The sequence below is a fragment of the Mercenaria mercenaria genome, chromosome 10, assembly GCF_021730395.1.
Source record: "Mercenaria mercenaria strain notata chromosome 10, MADL_Memer_1, whole genome shotgun sequence".
Lineage (NCBI taxonomy): Eukaryota > Metazoa > Mollusca > Bivalvia > Venerida > Veneridae > Mercenaria > Mercenaria mercenaria.
In genome coordinates, this window is record NC_069370.1 from 49293231 (window position 1) to 49313727 (window position 20497).

Genomic DNA, 20497 nt, shown 5'->3' on the forward strand with positions numbered 1-20497 from the left:
TGGTCATCTGGTCAATAAATAAACTAAGTTAACACTGTAAGGCCACATTAGTGACCATATTTTAATGAAATTGGTCAGAATGTTTACTGACCTCTTAGGTCAAAGTTGAATTGGGTCAGGTGGTTCAAATAACAGGTCACTAGTTAAATCTGAGGGAAAAGCTGTTACACTTCTAGAGGACCATTTATGACAATCTCATGAAACTTAGTCAAATATAACTGTCGATTTTTAGTCAAGTTTCGAATCTGTATCAGTGTGTAGACCAGATTAGTAAGTGCGCCACATCAAAGGAAAGAACTTGTTAACACTCTAGAGCTTTAACGTGTATTTTCGATGAAACTTAAATGTTAACTTGATCTTTGTCAAGTTCTCAATTGGTCATTCATTGTTCAAAAATCTTCTAGTTTCACGGGGAAATCAAAAGAAAGAAAAACAACTTAAGGCCACATTAAACCATATCTTGATGAAATGTGGTCGAAATGTTTTTTGATGCCAATCTTTAGGTCAATGAGGTCTAGGCCTTCATGCCCTCTTGTTTAGGATTTAGTGCCTCAACTTTTCTTGAAACATAAATTTGTTGGGTTTACAGACAGTTTTATACCCCCAAACAAAGAACAGAGGAGCTATATTGAAGCCATGCATGTCTGTCCATTTGTTGGACCATCTGTCCAGCTTCATATCTTCTTAACTGCTGGGAAGACTTACACATAACTAAGATTTAAAGCAGTTAATACAGAAAGTTACAAGCTAACTATCACTATCGGTATAAAGGTTTTATTACCAGTACCTGGTATATCATTGTACAAAGTAATTACAAAATTGAAAATTCAAAATGCAATAGTACAAAAAGCATACTATAGCATAGCTACCACAACATAAAACTTTCAATTATTTAGAGACAATTTTGCTGAGTTTAGAAAATACAATGATTACAATCTTAACAATATTGTAAAAAATCAACATTTCTGAAAACAATGAAGCTAATGTTTGATCCACCTTTTACGTAACATGGCTTTTCCTTGATATCTCTTGAAATGTAAGGAAATATTACAGATTTTATTCAACATATAATTTTAAACGAACTCCCAGGGTGGTAATACAAAGATTTTAATTTTTCGAAATATCTTGATTGACTTTGAATGTTTTGTGAAAAAAAAAATTTTGGTGGGTTATTTTATATTGTATATTTCGGCCATTTTGGAATAAGAAAAAAATATTTTAAAATTTGAAATTTTGGCTTTATTCTTTGACAGATTTTTATAAAACTTTCAGGACTTAGATAGCATGTGAGCAGCATTTTTGTGCAAAGTCGGATTTTAACAATGGGAAAAATACCATTTTGGCTAAACAACTGAAGACATTTAAAAATGCAAAAAGATCCTACTACTGACTATAAAGATCTATCGTTTCTACCTGAAGCCACTAATCTGTTACGGATCAGGCAGATCAAACAGAAGCTGTAAAACACAACCTTCAACACTGTTGTATGTTTCTTACAAGTTCCTTATTTCCCAGATCTAACTGGACAAGTCTAATTGGATAAGCAATGAGTCATTTTCCAACACATGAAATTTCGAAACTGCAAGTGTCGGTTTGGCATTTTGAACTTCAGATTTTCAGTCTTAAGTTTGCTGTTACCTAGTAACATTGCAAATACTAGGGGTCGTCAGACCAAAGGCAAACTTTGATGACTGACAGTTCAAGCATTCATCAGTTATCAACAAGAACACTTTTACAGCTTCAAGGCCACTGTGGTTTCGACCTTTGACCAAATAAAAAATAACCACCAAAATGATAGGGGTCATTAACTGGCTGTAGGTAATTAGACTAAACATTCTCCAGTTACTTATCAGAAACAATCTTGAGCCTAACGCTCACTACGCCCTTGACCTTTGACCACCTGATACCCAAAGAAATGGTGTCAATTTACAAACAAATATTGTCCTCAGAAGTCAAGCAGGGTCAGAACACTACTAAACAGATTATTTTCAGTAAAGACTAAAGATCTTTGTGACCTTTCACACACTGACCCACAAACAATCAGGGCCATATTTACTAAGAAAGATTGGGTGAATAATAAAACAACTTGCATTATCAAAACGTATGAAAACATTTCAGGTAATTCTGCACGTTTGGATCGAAATTTGTTCTACAATGTAGAATTTGATTAAACCTTGATTTTTCAAAACTTCAGAATATACTTAGAAAATTCAGCAAACAAAAAGGATACAGTCGTGTGGTTGGTATTTTGCTAGACTGATTTGAAAAACTTGAACCTCGCGCATTTTTACATAATGGGAGTCTATGGGAAAATCACAACTTTCATAACATTTTCGCGAACAGAAATTGTTCTACAATGTAGATTTTAATAAAACTTCCAATAGTCGTAAATAAACATATGGGCTATAATGTGGTGAAATAAAATGTATAGGTGTGTGTGCTTATTTTTGAAATATTTGACCATGATTAAAGTGAGCCGCACATTTCAAGATAATTGTAACACATCATTTTGGGTTGTTTTAATGTGTCTGATGTTTTAATATCATATTTTAACTTTAGAAAGCTAGTAACAGTGCCACTGAAATAAATTTACTCACAGGTTAACATTACTTCATAAAATGATTATCATTTCTGTACGCCAAATCCAGACTACGTTTTCCGGATAAATGACGTTACACCATCACTTCCGGTTTATCAAACGTGCAGACCTACCTTAAGGTAGACTTCAGAAACTTGTAACAATGGCTTTATAACTTACTATAACTGTTTAAACACTTACAGTGATAACCTTAGTATATGTAAAGACACTTTAACCTAAAACATTTCAGACGTATAACATGAATGTATGATGTGGTTTGGACATTTACAAAATGTTTTCCTGACCAAAACTTTTAACATATAAGTTCAACATAAAAACGGTCATGGAATAATAATATAAGCCTTAAAATATGATATAAATGCACTCTTGTAAATATATAAACAAAATAGGCACCAAGAGTAGCACAGTATGATCTATGGTCACACGTAAGATTATCAAAGTATGAAATTAATGCATCTTTACACACCAACAAAAATGTATAAAAATCAACACAGAATTTTTCATGCACCAACATAAAACAAGTTAGTGGAACAATATATATATATAGCATTACATCATGAGTAATTATAACAACACATCTGACAACTACAAATATTTATAAACAAGAGCACCCTGAAGGTGCTGAATCGCTCACCTGACCTAGTTCTTACCCTAAATAACTTAGTATCTAATAAGGCCTATATCTCATTAAGACAAACATTTTGACCATGTTTTATGTTAATTAGGTAAATCTTTAACAAAGTTTTTCAATAATCTGACCTAGTTATCTAGGACTTCACCCAAATGACCTACTTAAAAACTTATCCTACCACATTTATAGATGATTTGGATCAGAAAAAGTCAGTGTGTTATTTTGTAGACTGTGACCTTGATCCTTGACAGATAAATTCAGAAACAACTGGGGGTCATCTGTAGGCAACCATCCTATGTGGAAAGTGTTCTTTAGTTGTTGAGTGGAAACCATTTTCCATCTCAAAGTCACTGAGATCTTGACCCCTGATCTACTGACCCATAATAAAATACAGGCAATCTAATGACCAAAGGCAATGAAGTTTGATGACTGTAGACCAAAGCATTCCTTATTCAGCAGAAATGATTTTCAGTCTCAAGGTCAGCGTGACCTTGACCTTCCACTGATCACAGGCAATCATCCTTTAAAGTTTGACAACTGCATGCCAAAACATTCATCAGTTATTTAGCAAAAAAAAAAACCATTTTCTTTCTCAAGGTCACTGTGACTTTGATCTTTTGACCTACTGACCCCCAAAAACAATATGGGTTATCTACAAACCACAGGCAATTAACAAGAGCTGTCCGTAAGACAGCGCGCTAGACTTTTCTCAGTGCTTGACTCTGAATTAGAGCTTTGCCAGTAAAAAAATTCCAAGTTAAAAAGGGGATATTTGACTATATCAAAAACTTTAACCAAAAATTCTAAGTTAAAAAGGGGCATAATTCTGTCAAAATTCAAATCAGAGTTATGGGGATTGTTTCTCCTGGTGTAGACTTTGATAGTAAATAAGTATTTTAAGTTTCAAGTAAAAAGCTTTGATAGTAACAGAGACATTTGACTTAATCAAAAACTTTAACCAAAAATTCTAAGTTAAAAAGGGGCATAATTCTGTCAAAACTCAAACAGAGTTATGGGGATTGTTTCTCCTGGTGTAGACTTTGATAGTAAATAACTATTTTAAGTTTCAAGTCAATAGCTTTGATAGTAACAGAGACATTTGACTTTATAAAAAACTTTAACCAACGGCGACGCTGACGCCGACACCGACGCGAGTACAATAGCTCTACTTTTTCTTCGAAAAGTAGAGCTGAAAACTGTAGACAAAAGCATCTTCTAGTTAATGCGGAGAAATTTCTCAATCTCAAGGTCACTCTGAACTGGACCTTTAACTACTGAATCCCTCTAAAACAGGAACCATCTACTGAACACAGGCAATCATTCTATCAAGTCTGAATACCAAAACGTTCATTAGTTACTGAGAGGAATCTGTTTTCAATGTCAAGGTCACTGTGACCTTGATGCTTCTTCTACTGATTCTCAAAACAATGAGGGTCATCTACAACCCCTAGGCGATCTTCCTATGAAGTTTGATAACTGTAGAACAAAGCATGCTCTTATTATTGAGTTGAAAGGTTTTCAGTCTCAAGGTCACTGTGACCTTGAATCTGACCCCAAACAACAGGAGTCATCTACTGACCACAGGCAATCATCGTACATGTCTACACCTCCTAGCTGAATTTTGGAGCATATTTTAATTTTGACCTTTACCATACATATTCTTTCTAACTATAAGGATTAAAAGAAATATTGGTGCTTGAGTGGGTGTTAACACAGTTCAATGTGACTTTTTTTATTATATAAAGCAAGAACTTCGGGGTGTCTGGAAAGAAAGGTAACAGTAACACTTTAACATTTTCATTACTTTGCTTAATCCAGAGCTATTTTTATCAAATTTATATCAACTGAAAGGTCTTATATGGAAGTTTTTACTGCTTGTTAAAATGACGCATAAAAATTAATGACGTTTTGACGTCAATCCAAAATGTACATTATTTTCAAGATGGTGCGATTGACGTCAGATCAGCGCATTTTTATCGCCAAGCATTATGAAACAAAATCTGTAACGTACGTACAGCGAAAATTTAAATATCATTTTAAGAATACAAATGTAAGCAGGAAACATGTCTACAAGATTGTACATAAATTTGAGCAACGTAGGTCAGTAGTGGATGTCCAAAAGCAGGTCGGCCAAGGTCCAATAGGAGCGACGAAAATGTGAGTTTGCTTCGGGAAATGCTCTTGAATAACCCTGAATTATACCTCAGAGACCGGAATTCCTAAAACTTGTGTTCATGACATAATAAGGAAGGACCATAAACATTTACCTTATAAAATTCAGATTATGCAGAGTTAAAATATCACAGATCAGGTTCAAAGACTTGAATTTTGTCGCTGGGCAGTTGACATTGCTGACAATTAAGCTGACATGATTACTTTCTCTGGGGCTATCTGAAGTCGGCTGTTTACAGACCAAAGCCAGTGGACACGGACATGCTGTTGAAAAGCATTAAACGGGAAGTGAAGAAGATCAGCGAAGAAATGGGTGGAAATGTTATTAACAATTTCATAGTGCGAGTTAAACAAGGAAAGCTGATGAAGGGCCGTCATCTTGAGAAAGTCATTAATTATTGAAATGACGCATTTGACACAAAAGGTACATATTTACTCCACTGTTTTACCGAAAAAACTTACATCTTTGTTTTATTATGTGTGCGTAATTTGATGCAAATTTTCCAACATTAAATACAAATTCTCAAAGTACAAAAGTGTTACCTTTCTTTTCGGACAGAATGATCTAATCTGGCCCATAATCAAGCTGGATTGAGATAGTATGGCTATATAAAATTTGTCCAAGTTGATTATGATTAAACAAACCAATTGTGGATGACAAACGTACATCGGATATTAAAATGATCCTAAATGCTCACTTTAAGCATTTTATGCTCAGGTGAGCTGTCAAAAAATTGGTTTAGTCAGTTTTTATAACAACACTTGTGTAGTATACAAAACATGTGAAAAAAGCTATCTAAAGTATGAAAACAATGAAATCTGAAGAAAATTTAAACTATACATTATATATCATAATCATAACACGATTACTGATGCATATCTGGAGGCATGCCTTTTTAATTACTCCAACATAAAACATACAATTCTTGTAAATCTGTGATATCTTTTATAGTCTACAATGCTCAATAACAAAATTCAAAAATCAAAAACAGATTCTTACAACAAGCTTTTAAAACATAAAATGGTCATAGCTTCAAAACATTTAAAATATGAAGTAAAATAATAAAATGATCACCTATACATAAGACTAGTCACCGGAATTAACAAGCAAAATTACTTGAAGACATAAATATGTATACTGTACATTGCATATACTAACCTACAGAAATACATTACAACATAAAGTTCATTTCTGGCATCAAAATATAATTATCTCATAATAATCTACATGTAAATAAAACAAGACTATTTCCCAGCAATAAAAGTCCCCGACTGGAAGGTGCATTCATCAAATTTGCTGCCATAGGAACCACATTTTAGTTTTCAAATTTAACAGAACAAGAGCTGACACTATTGGTGACAAATGCCTCCAAAGCGTACCCAAGAATGATACAGTTGTCTGCGCAAAAAAATCATGCATCATTTTGTGACCTTGACCCCAGAGACCCAGGTCATAAGCGTGACACACCTCAATATGGTTAACATTTGTGTCAATTATTTTCAAATCCCTTGATAAATGGCAGAGTTATGGACCAGACAAGAAACACATTTGACTTCTAAGTGTGACCTTGACCTTGAAGCTAGAGGTGTGGGTCTTGCGCATGACATGTCATCTCAATACAGGGAACATTTATGCTAAGTAATTTTAAAATCAGTTCATCAATGGCAGAGTTATGGACCAGACAAGAAACAGACCCTGTTAACCTTTAACCTCTAAGTGTGACCTTGACCTTAGAGTTAGGGGTCTGGATCTTGCACAGGATAGGTCGTCACATTATGGTGAACATTTATGCCAAGTAATTTCAAAATCCCTTCTTTAATGGCAGAGTTATGGACCAGACATGAAACAGACCCTGTTAACCTTTTACTTCTAAGTGTGAACTTGACCTTGAAGCTAGGGGTCTGGGTCTTGCACAGGACATGTCTTCTCATTATGGTGAGCATTTATGCCAAGTTATTTTAAAATCCCTTTATGGATGGCAGAGTTACAGCCCGGACAAGAATTTACACGGACGCACACGCGAACAGACAGTGCATTTTAATGTGCCCACCTTTGGGGGCATAAAAACATGCATATTCTCCAAATAATCAACATCTGTAAGTCAAGTTTCATAAAAAAACTTTCCATTTTAACATGTAACTAACAGATGAACAGACAGATGTATCAACAGATGGATAAGAGGACAACAGAATGATCATATATTCTACATATTTCTTTCCATCAAACAAGTATGTTCAAGTTTTCATGAAAAAATCTCTTGTGCTCTTAAGGTTATGAAAGAATCCACAATTTGTGACAGACAGAAGGGCAGAGATGACTGAATGGATGGTCAAACAAAGAACGTAAAATAATGTGCATGTCCTCCACTTTGCCTTTAACCTATTTACCAAAATTCAGGAAGTAATCTCAAGTATCTCTTTTTTTAAGCTAATGCAGAATCCACTCTTGTTTGTCATATTTTTTTAAACTATGTGTTGCCATAGCAATAAAATAAAAGGACACTTCCATATTGCCATCTATCTATGTATCAAGTTTGATTAAAATATATTTTGTGCTTTTCAAGTTATAATGGGATCCCATTTTGCCACTGTTTTCAGACTATTCGTTGCCATAGCATCCACATTAATTTGCCATGGCAACAAAATAAAAGAACGTGCATATCCTTCAAACTGTCATCTACTCACATACCAAGCTATAGGAAAAGACGTCTTGTACATATAAAGTTACCCCATTTTGTGTGACTGGCAGATGTACAGATAGCGGCAAACCATAAGTCCCCTCCGGTGACAAACAGAGGACTACTAATGTCAGAAACTTGGAAGCACACAGAATAATTTCTCTTGTATAAAAATAACAGCTAACTAATCAAGGACTAAATCATTTAAATTTTGATCTTAAAAAAATATTTAGATAATTACAACTGTTTTGTGAATGTCTCTTCAAGCTTTTAGATTTGCTGAAGCCTGATAAGCAATACAATTAGTTTAAACAAAGTGCATACATGAAGAAATTCCCTCAATATCTGAATTTATCAGTGTTAGATTTTTAACTTAGAAATAAGGATCATAATCCACTTGCGCCTGAAGGGACAAGTCAAACAGCTACCATTTAAGTAACTACAAATTCAGACATTATAGTTTCTCTGCTCAATTAAATCAAAACTTACACTTTACTTTTCTTGTTGAATGTACACTTCTTCCATGTGGTATACCATGTCTAGTATATGTAAAAAGAAATGTATGTTTAAGATATCTGGGCAAGCAAGTCAGTGTGGGCATGTTAATGTTAATAAAATCTTCAAAAAGTCTCAACTTTCCCTGCGGCCAACTTGGTCAAAAGAAATTAGGTCGAAGACTGTTAATAAATCATCTTTCTCATCTCGAAAGCTGTATTTCTCCACTTTCATCCAACACTACTATATCATATGGAGCACACTGTGAAATGTCCAATTTATTGCAAACCCATCCATAAAATCCTTTCTCAAAATCTCGTATTTCACGCCACCAATGATTCAGAAACCATGACAACTGAATAATACAACTATACAGTGCTAAAACAAATGATGAAATTCCTATTGTAAATGGATAGGTTAATATCAAAACAGGGCAGAGTAAAAGTTTATGAAAGATTGTCTTTTCTTCACTAAAATACACTATGGAGTTGTACCATGTAAGAGTTCCTAGATAAAATGAGATACAAAAAGACGATAAAAAGGAAAATGGCATGAACAAAATTGACATGAGAAATATATGCGGTCCAACCCTTTTCCCAAAAATACATCCCTTTTCTTGAGAATCGTCGGACTGATTGAGTTTTGTGTATTCATCTTCAGTCATTTCAAGCTGAACTTTCACATGCTGACCTTGTGACTGCCCACGGGTCACAACCCCTGTAAAGGTCACAACCTGAGGTTCTGATTGGCAGACTTCTATCCAACCAGATTTTTCTACTGGCTGGTCACTGAACCTCGCCCTACGGGAAAGAGATGATTCACCTTCTGTCTCATCATCGGTGGTTTGTACCAGATTATCTTGACATGGTGTTATACTGTCATCTGCCAAATTTGTTTCTTCTATACTTGATGCCATTGGTTAAATCATATACATTTCCTGAGATTGTTTCCAAGTGAATTCAAACTTTCTACAGACATTTTAAGAATCATTGGCAAAACTTCACGTCCAAGATCATGGATATTCTTTTATTCTTTTATAAAAAGCATTTCAAGACTTCAACGGATCATCAACCTGAAAAGACATGGTTAATAAATAATGAAAACAAGTCCTCCACAATATAGTATATGTATACAAAATGAGACTGACCATTATGTCTGTTGGCACAGGGGCCAGACCAAATTTTCCCTAGTATCATTATGCTAAGTTATTTTATGATATACTGGTTGGGAACAAGCACCCATACAGGACCAGTTTTGGGACACATTTGCTTTATTTTATGAGATATTTATAAAGTCTTTTTACCCAGATAATTTTAATGTTTGTTCTCTAGGTCCATAAAAAAAAACTGTTTTACAAGACTGTATAGTTTCATGATTGTACCTCACTAACTTTGGGTCTCAGTGGTGCACGGATAATGCATTGTGCATGTGGCCATGTGCAATAGTTATCAAAGTAACAAGTGGGGGAGAAACGATTAAACTGCATATTCCTTTTGTGCTGATGGTTCATGGTTTAAACCACATGAAATGCAGGGATGTATAGCTCTAGATAAGTTATAACAAGAACACCGCCAAGCGGGGCAATATACGCCCGAAGGCTTACATCATAGGATGGGAGCAAAATTTTAAGAACTTGACTGTTGTAGCCCCAAAGGACTGGAACAACAAAAGGAAAACTTCAAAAAACAAATCTAAGTCCACAAAAAAAATATTCAAAGTCTACAAAAAAATCCTTATCAGGTACAGGTATGTAAAAATACACCTTACAATTGGAGGTACCATCCATGTTGTACCACAGAAAAGTGGTCTCGGTTTTTCCCTACGGCCAATAATAAAAAAGTTTCAAAATAAGCTATTTATAGTAACATAAAAGGGAAGTAATTCAAAAAAAAAAATATTGTAAGTACAAAAAAGAGATCTGCCAAATAAAAACAAGAACACTGCAATGCAGAGCAATATACACAAAGCAAAGTCATATATGACTTTTGACCCTTAAGTGTGATCTTGACCTTGAAGCAAGTCATCCGGAACATGCGCTCTGCACATTGTTACAATGTGGTAAACATTTCTGCCAAGTTTCTTTGAAATCCTTCCAGCAGTTCAAGAGTTACAGAGCGGACACGAAACAAACTGATATGACCTTTGACCCCTAAGTGTGACCTAGACCTTGACAGCAAGCCATCCGGAACATGTGCTCTGCACGTCGTCTTGGTGTGTTGAACATTTGTGTCAAGTTTCTTTGAAATCCTTCAAGGGGTTCAAGAGTTACAGAGCGGACACGAAACAAACTGATATGACCTTTGACTCCTAAGTGTGACCTTGACCTTGAAGCGAGACATCCAAAACATGGGCTCTGCACATCGTCTCGGTGTAGTGAACATTTGTGTAAAGTTTCCTTGAAATCCTTCAAGGGGTTCAAGAGTTACAAAGCGGACACGAAATTGCTAACGGAGAGACGGACAGACGGACAGACAGACACCAGCGTCATAACATAATACGTCCCTTCGGGCGTATAAAAAGCAATTTATTCCAAAAATATAATTATCTTATATATAGTGGACGCAACTTGACGCCGATGGTTGACCTTTGTATTATAATACATAATGAGGCACAACCTATTATTGAAAAGAAGCGCATTCATGTATACATACAAACTTACTGCATATAAATATACATGGATACCCTAAACACCCCTTATTCATACTAATGAAATAATCAATATGAATAATCAGCCTAAGGTCAACCATCGCGGTCAAGTTGCGACTACTATACATGTACTAAAATGTTATCATAACAGTGAAGGCTTATAAATCCGATAGGATTGCTAATCTAATCTTTTGATAACATGTTTTTTTCCAAATAAGGGGAAGAGGCCTACACTTATAATTTTCAATGGGAATAAAAGTCCCGATAAAGCCAAGTTTGTTGGAAAACTGCATGATTTCAAAAATGTTTTCTGAGGAGAAGACACCAGTAATGTAAATATGTAAACAGCCCCTGCTTATAAAGGCAAAAATCACTGGAGACAAGTGTCAACTAAACATGCTAAATGTATATCGTGGGCTGAGTGCGAAACTATTGTAACTGTATATGAATAAAGAACAAGATACAATAAGTTCGCGCTCAGCCCTCGATATGTGAAATAGCAACTGACAGTTTGTATAATTGTCTGAAGAATTTGTTTCACAACAGTGTGGAAAGTGAACGCATTGTAGAGATGGACCCTAAAATTTTTAACGATAGAAATACATTAAATAAAGTCTAGAAACTGATTTTTAACTCCTTGTAATAACCATGATAACCAAAAATGATTTTACAAATATGAAATTTATGATAGTTCTGTTAATATCAATAATAGAAGTTTTAATATTTAATTTAAAGTTGTGATCTGCAAAGAATGACAACTCTTGCCTTAGGCCAGTACTTATAAGCAGAGATCTATTAGTTTACTTCCCTTGCAATTACACAATTGAGTGAAAAATGAACAAGAGTGCCGCCCTGCTGGTGCAGACAGTTAATAAAATGTTGCCGACAACTACAAATGAAAATGAACATGTAAAGAATGTCTATGAGAGGATGAACTTGTTTGGCACTAACTCCTAAAAGTCTGCAAATGTTCTGGAAAATGTTGCAGACCAGTGCAAATGAACCTGTTAATAATGTCTATATGGGAAGATGAAATAGTTTGGCAAATAAACTGGAGCCTGGTGGTGATGTCAACAGGAACAGTGCAAATGGACTGGAACCTGTTTTGGATGTCTTTAGCAAGAAGAACTCATCTGATGTTGCCCCTTGAGTCTGCGAGAGTTCTTGCAAGTGTCACAGACCAGAGCACTGTTCTGCGACACTTTCAGGAACACATGCAGACTTTCAGGAGGCTGTGCCAAACCAGTTTGTCCTCTCATACTCATGACTCATAGACATTCCTTACAGGTTCATTTTCATTTGCAGTTGTCTGCAACATTTTAGGAACACTCGCAGACTTTCAGGAGACGGTGCCAAACATGTTCTTCCTCCTGTATTTATCACCAACTGGTTCTGCACTCACTGACCAGGACTGTCACATTTGCAGAAACTTTTAAAAACTTACGTTTCCGTCAGGTAAATACAGACTAGACACCAGTCGATGCTCAACAATTGCTGAAATTAGTGATTTACGAACTTCAATGCTTCATTACTGCAAACAGAACAGGTCCAACAGTGGGACTATCTACATGGGAGAAATAACATGTGCACCGGTCTTTGGCGAATAAAGTTCCAAGTTTCGGAAAATCTGCACTTATCAGGCAGTATGTTTTACAATATATTCATCAAAATCATAAAATTCTGTTAGTTTTATATCAAATAATGCGTGTATAAATAAAACTTACAACACAAAACATTGAAATTTTCTAGTTCTTTGTTTACCGGTGAAGATGTAATTACCAATAAAAATAGAAATTACAACGTTTTTTTTGTCTAGGTCAATGAACACTAAATAGTCTACTTCTTTTTCGTAATTATTACACTCTATCATAAATTTGGAATTTGAGACAGAAAGTGATAATAGATCTAGCTTTGTAGGAATTGGCTGTGGCTGCTTGTGTGCAACAGAGGTCAACTGTTCTAGGATAAAGCTAATGTTTGTAAGAATCTTTTGATGAACACCGACTTTAAAATAAAATTTATATTTGTATTGTAATATATAGTCTAAATGATAGGACGTTTCAGGACAGCGTGATAACTTTTGACTGTCGCTGAGGGATGGCAACTATGAAATATCAGCTTATAAAATAAGTCATCTCGATAAGCCAAAGAGCTATAAAAATAAATTTCATACTTCTTTGGATAAGCCAAATGAGCATAGGCCTACTAGGTAAGTCTATGTAATTGATATTGCCCGTGCGGCTCAGAATCATGTCCATGCCTTGGTGTTGAATCAGCGAAATCATCAAAATTGTTTACTGGATTACTACGTGATAGATTAAAAGAACAGTAATAATATTGTTTGAGTTCTGCCGACAAAACTTTTCTAAAACATCTCCAGACTTAAAGAACAGCTGGCAAAGTACACGTCAGCTTTTTATCCTCTGATCTGTAACAAAGCTTTGGTATACTGTGTTTAACGTCTCTAAGATGACAGGCCCTAGAAGGATTTTTTTTTGAAAATTTAGGATATCGTTTTTAAAACAAATTTAAATGTACTTTTCGCGTATAAACCTCTAGCTGGCTGATGAACAGTTTAAAAAGATTTTTACTTAAATTAATTTTACAATAATACTTTATGACACCTTATTCTCAGATTCCCAATCCTCGACAAGATGCATATCTGCGAGAAGCAGTGGGACATGGAATTTAATCTGTCAAAATGCCAATTCTCACACAGCAAAAAGAAAATGTCCATGAAAATAAATACTTTATCATGACCTGGTCTTAGAATCTGCCCCTCGTGCATAAGTATCTTTATCTTGACTGGACTATCTTGATCTCTTTTTGAAGCTATTTTTTGACGATAATAAAGGTATTTTGAAAACATATACATATCTAGTGCCAACTTTTTAAAATACATTTATAATGAGAATGGTATTGTCTTATATTTAAAAGAATTAAGGGAAAGGTATCCTTTAGTTGGAAGAACCCGTAGGTCGTTTTGATCTTGTTAGTGCCTTTAGAAAGCTTAATAATAGATGCATGATGCACAAAGGTAAAGGTAAATTGTTAAAGGTAAAGGTAAATTTAATTTACCGTCGCTTTGTGAAGCAATGAACATAAGCTCTGTAGAGCTTTTGAGCGGCCCTATTAAGAACAATTAAAACCAATTATTCCTTACTCCCAGCAATTTGCTGGTACCTCTTTACAGTTGGGTCGACTGAGGCAAACGTGATAAAGTGCCTTGCCCAAGGACACACCGCAATGGGAGTAGCCAGGAATCGAACCAGGGACCTTCACCTCCATAGGAAATCATCTAAGCCCTTTCGACCAATGAGTCCACAAATTATCTGTTGGCAAAATAAGAATTTTCAACAGAGTCCTGCCAGTAGAAAATAAAGGTCGTCGGGGCCACATTCCTTTTACTACTCGGAACGATGTTCTAAACATCCTAGGGTAGTGCTCTAATTGTTACCAAAGAACTGAAATAGTACTCTTCAGCTTTTGAGCCCAGCGCTATTTAGGAAACAATACCTACTTTAAATATTCAATACGTGACAGTTCTGTCTGTTTCGGAACACCTCGCCTTTTCATTCCGTTAATTTAGTGTTTTCTGAGTAGTCCTTGTCATAATCGACCGGAGTTCTGAAAATGTCTGGGTGCCGCAGTTTACTTTCGGGCTGCTCCACTGCCACTCTTTCGAACAGGTCAGTTTGTTCGGTTAAAAGTAAGCTTATTATAGTCACCACAAGTAACCAATATGGGCCACTCCTCCAGAAAACTGATTTAAGCGGAATTTTATTACATAGATATTGAATGGACTCCATGATCCCAGAGTTGATTTTAATCTCTTTTGACTTCATTCTTGGAGCCCTGCTGTCTGAAAATTTTACCATCTGTTGACATTTATTCCCCAAATATATAAACACAGTCACACAGATCAAGTGGGACACATCTAAGTAGAAAACCATTTGTTTCCAAAGTTGAACAATTTACATAACTTTTTTCAGGTACGTCTGCCTAGAACTAAAACCAAACTTTGGTTCAGGATACATATTGACTTGCACTCTAAGGAAATTGCTGATTCAAAGTAGAGCTATACGCTGATAAGGGACAACTGTTAAGTCTGCAGACCTTGCTGACCATTATATATAGAACGTTCAAAGAAACCACTCGAAGGCCTTGTTTATTTGTTAAATACAGTTGCACCTGTATGAACCAATATTGCAGTTAATCGAGGTAAATCTCTTCACCAGTATTATCGTGGTAGCAGACTCGTAACGTCTCAGATATCTTAATAATACATATCATTTCGAACAACTTAAAGAAAATAAGTTTAAATTAATTCCAAACGGTCTTAATTTTGATTTAAATCTCTTTTATTAAATTATTTCTTGAATTCATCTAATGTTTGTAAGATACTGGCATAAACAAATGAAAATTTTCCCCGATCATAAATCATTATGCATTTCATTAATATATATCGGGGATTTTTGTATTGTAGGAGGCGGGTGGGTGTTGACTTGTGTATCTTACCACATGTTACGGTACATTTTGAACGTCACTTCGAAAACATCTAAAACAGAATGGAGTAAACGATTGCTGGCAACACATTGATACTTCAGACACATAAATAAGCGGGGTACCAAATTCAAATACGTTCAGTTACGACAAGTTAAAAGTATGAAAATGAATGGTAAGCCGAGTACCACTAGGCTCTTCTCTATCCACTTACTTCATAACGGAGACTTATATTCCGGTCAAGAATTGAACATCTATTATCTAAAAAAAAAAAAAAAAAGAAAAGGAAATAGGTGTGTTACCTTTTATATAGGAAAGTTTTGCTTTATTAACAACATATCCTTACACCATCTCCTTTCGCTTGATCAGGTCCGCAATGAGCACTTTGTAAAAAAATGTTTCCAGTACACTGAAGACGTGTTACCGAGCTGCTCTGCATTACGAAGAAAAAAATGCAAGTCATGTAAACGTTGACAATAAACGTTGACAATAAAACAGGTTTAATGTGCTGACAATACTTTTTATGCGAAAAGTTGGCTAAACCGAAAGAATTAACGACAATATTTTTGATAGAAAGAGAAAGGATATCTAAACTTTTATTTGTATGTGAGTCGGATGAAATATATCACAAACAAATTCAGTGAAATTATATCCACCGCCGAAAATAGGTTGTTTTGGGAATTAGGGGTGTGTGTGTGTGGGGGGGGGGGGGGGTATATTTTGAAAGATATTTTCCAGATATACACAAGTTATGTACAAAAGGATCGTGCAATGGTTTGTTGATTCCTGTGTTTTACAAAATATAGGGGAAAAACTATGCCATGCAGTGATATATATTTGTATGAAGTTTCATGAAGATAATATCAATGGATTACTTCGTTTTGTGGGACTTTATGAATTTTAGAACAAGGAAAGGGCAATAACTCTGAGTTACTGAAGAATTTGTGAGCAAAGGTCATGTGCTTATAAATCACTATATGTGAGGTTTGATGATTCTAGTTAAACTTCGTATTTACATGTATAAGCATTTTCATTTTTGTTAAAAAATCAAGGGGAAAACTCTTTTACTGAGCCAATGGGAATAATACAACATGTGAGCAAAGGTCATGGGGTAATTAATAATTATGTGAGGTTTGGTGATTCTATGTGGAATACTTTTTGAATTATTGCATTTATATATAATAATATATGAATAATTGCATTTTCATTTTTCCCCCAAACATATCAAAGGGAAACACTTTGCTTTTATTTCGTCAAGGGGTATAATACTATATGTGAGAAAAGGCCACGTGCTAATTAATAATTTTGTGAGGTTTGGGGATTCTAGAATAAATACCTTTTCAATTTCGACCGGACGGACGCACGGACGAAAGGCCGGAAGGACAACGCCAAGACAACATCCCACCTCTTTCGACGGGGGATAACAGTTGAGAAAGTCTGTTCCTGTACAATATATTTTTCGTTTTCTAATTATCTATTTTGCATTCAGTATTTTGTAACTAACATATCTTAGGGATGGGAATATTTGCGTATTTAACAACCATACTGACAGACAAATATACAACTGTATCTTTCCTCAGAAAAATTCGACTGTAAGAAACCTCACTGGTCTAGATAGGTCAAAATACATATATCATGTTTTATTTGTCAATGTGCTTATTTTAGTCAGCAATAATACGTATATCATTAAACCATAGATCTATATGAATATAAACACTTCAAAATATAATGTGCAGCATGGACAACAGATGTCTAAACCATACAACATTTTTCAAACACTTGTATAAATATGCAGTTTATTTATACATTTGGTCATAATAAAACGCTGCACAAAGTAAATTGCGCAGTCCAGACATATAACATACCATAACTATTAATTGTCTGCTTTGCGTTTTATCACTACATACTAGTCGCTCTACAGCGATTACCTCCCTTAGCGGCAGTATATATGTAAGGGGAGACTAATGCGTTGTTTCGTCATTAACACACTAACACACACGTATGCTTCGACTTTCGTTGTTTGTTCATTACACATGAAACTTTTAAAGAAATCCAAAACATGTTGCCTGTCAGTTTCGATTCTTGGTTCAGTTATGCAGTGGACATTGCAATACTCAACATCCCACACATAACAGCTTCATTTTACTTTCAGTATTTCAATACATGTATATACACAATTTACAGTGCAGATATATTACGTACTTGTTGGCATATGTATCGGACATCAAGTGATTATCAACTATCAACAAAACTAGAACGGCTACTGTCAAACAGTCACTAAAAGGAGATGGAACCATATCTTAGGACTCCAAGAAATTGTTGATATTTTGTTGGAATTCTTTGCTGAATATTTTCTTTTTCATGTCTAAATTTACATCAGGAGGTAGCTTTCTTTGATTACCACCCTTCAATTGTTCCAACTCAAAATCAGTTCGCTTATCTAGTTGATCTAACGCTTCTTGTAGGTCTTTGTCTTCGTCTTGTTTATTCTTAGATTTCTGTTTGTTTTGCTGAGGTTTTATTTCTTTATCCGGGCTTTTAGTAGCAGGTGGTGATTTGGTTTGGGTATTTTGTTGTTGCGGTGTTAACGGGGTTTGGTTCCGACTTACTGACGAAATGTCTGACTGTATTGGCGAGTCAGGTGTCGGCAACCTATATCCTGCATGGGCATCCTCCTGTTTCTCGACAACAGGGACATTTTTCTCAGCTGCTTTCGCAACAGGTTTGACTGGTTGTGTAAACTTTGGAATATTTTCATTTTCATCAACTTCTGGTTCCGATTCATTGTCTGACTCAACAGTGACTTTCTTTGCTTTATTCTCAAGTCCCTTCTTACTTGAAATGTTTTTCAAATCAAACCGTATGTTTTTCTTTGATTTGTTTGCCTTAGATTTCTTTTTTGAAATCTTTACCTGCTCCGTCGTTTCTACTTCATCTGTGTCTTCGCTTTCGCTAACATCTCTTCTTGATTTAGATTTTTGCTTTTTCCTACCTCGCCTTGTTCTTGACTTCGATCTCGAACTGTCGTTTTCACTTTCCTCAGATTCAGAGAATCTTTTTACCTTTTCCCGTTTCCCACGTGATTTAGATTTTACATTCTTTACAACAACACTTATATCGGAATCAGAGCTACTGTGGTTTCTTCGCTTTGTCTTCGGTGCAGGTGCTCCACCTTGGACTATAATGATTTTCTTCTTCCTTCTTGAAGATTCAGGTCTAGTTGCTGGCCAGAAGCCACCATTTCCTCCAAGTATGGTATATTCAACTGAGGGTGACCTGTGTCTCAGTCTAGAAAACGTATCCATTCGCGATAGACTTCGTACAAATGATTTAGCTCGTTCAAAATCATAGTCAAAACTTCCTCTTCTAGACCGACTCCGTCCACGGCTTCTGTGTCTTCTTACTGGCGAAGAGGAATATCTCCGACGCCTGCGCGGAGACGAGCTACTGCTGAACGATGATGATCTATGACGTTTGTGAGACCTTGATCGTCGTGAGCGTCTTCGAGATCTCGAGCGGGAACGAGTACTACTATGCCGTCTCGATTTTTTTCGTGATCTTGAACGGGATCTGGAACGAGATCTAGATCTTGTTCTATGTCTCGAACGAGAACGTGATCGTGATCTCGCGCGTTGACTCGAAGCTGCGGCTGCAGCAACAACCGGTACTACATTCGTCTTTTCGGGTGACTTCGGCCGTTCTGGGCTCTTTGCCTTTTGTTTCTCTGGACTTTTTTCAGATGTTTGTTTTTCTGGAGATTTTGGTTTAGCTTTCGTTTCTTGTTTTGGAACTGCCTGTGGCTGATCTTGTTTTTGTTCAATGGCTTCTTGTTCTTTTTTTGTCTGGGGTTCAGAGGCATGTTGCGACTGTGGTGTGGGGGAAGGTTCAACTTCACCAACCCCTAGATTTGGATCAAATTCACGCATATCTTTTGGCGGTTGTATCCCATCCTCACTTCGTATTGAAACGCGTGACTGTTGACGCCGAGAGTCAGCACGTGAATCTTTTCTTGCAATCGGAGGTAATACCGGTGTTTCTCGGCGTGACTCGACCTTATTTCTAGACTGAGCTCGGCTTTGTCTGGGCGTCTGGTTTTTGGTTTCCGGTCGTGGACTTGCAGTCTTAATTGGAGGGAGCGGTGGAGTAGCGGACTTCCGGTTGGACGGACCAGGTTGTTCAGAAGCAACTGTTTTAATGCTGCGTTTGCTTTCTTGTCTTTTAACCTGAAACATGCATTTAGGTTATGGAAAAATATTGAAAAGTAAAATACGAGCACGTATGGTAAATGCATTTTATTCCGATACTGTCAAATACTGCTAATTTAAGGCACACTTTTAAATTAAACATGTTCTAGTAAGCATACAAATATCACACATTATTAATAATATGTAGAAAAATTCAGTTTATCTACATCTAAAATACAAATACTGACGTTTTCTTAATCATTTTTGGAAGGAAAAGATATTAATTCTAGACTAAACGCGTAGTCAAAAGTCACTCAATAAATCGAACTTTATTACTTCGAACTCTTGCTTAGTCATACTGAAACTATCTGTCTCATCAACTTATTTCAGTGGACGTAAGAAGAATCCTTTGCTTTGATTTCGAAATACTTAAATGGCCTTGTGCTAAAGGCTAGAAAATCTTAATGTCCCATTGTTATAGGCTAGACAATCGCATTGATATATCGATCAAGGCTAGAAAATTTGTTATAGGCTAGAAAAGCGAAATTGTCAAATGGTATAGGTCAGAAAAATGCAATTAAATGGTCCA

The 20497-nt window shown here is 35.7% G+C and overlaps 2 protein-coding genes across 5 annotated transcripts in view; both read right to left on the reverse strand.

The window, feature by feature from the left end:
* Window positions 1-758: 758 nt before the first annotated feature.
* Window positions 759-12993, reverse strand: LOC123561626 (transmembrane protein 169-like). Its single transcript, XM_045354124.2, has 2 exons — window positions 12946-12993; window positions 759-9647 (listed from the first exon to the last, which is right to left on the reverse strand). The coding sequence occupies exon 2, from the start codon at window positions 9489-9491 to the stop codon at window positions 8778-8780; it is 714 nt and encodes a 237-aa protein (XP_045210059.2). The 5' UTR covers window positions 9492-9647; window positions 12946-12993; the 3' UTR covers window positions 759-8777.
* A 2635-nt stretch (window positions 12994-15628) lies between these two features.
* LOC123561624 (serine/arginine repetitive matrix protein 2-like) overlaps window positions 15629-20497 on the reverse strand; it is a 47437-nt gene continuing 42568 nt past the window's right edge. For all 4 annotated transcript variants that reach the window (XM_053553038.1, XM_045354120.2, XM_045354121.2 and 1 more), the window contains one exon: window positions 15629-19947. In XM_053553038.1, coding sequence (XP_053409013.1) covers window positions 18025-19947 — 1923 coding nt within the window. In that variant the 3' untranslated portion in view covers window positions 15629-18024. The remainder of the gene's footprint in view (window positions 19948-20497) is intronic.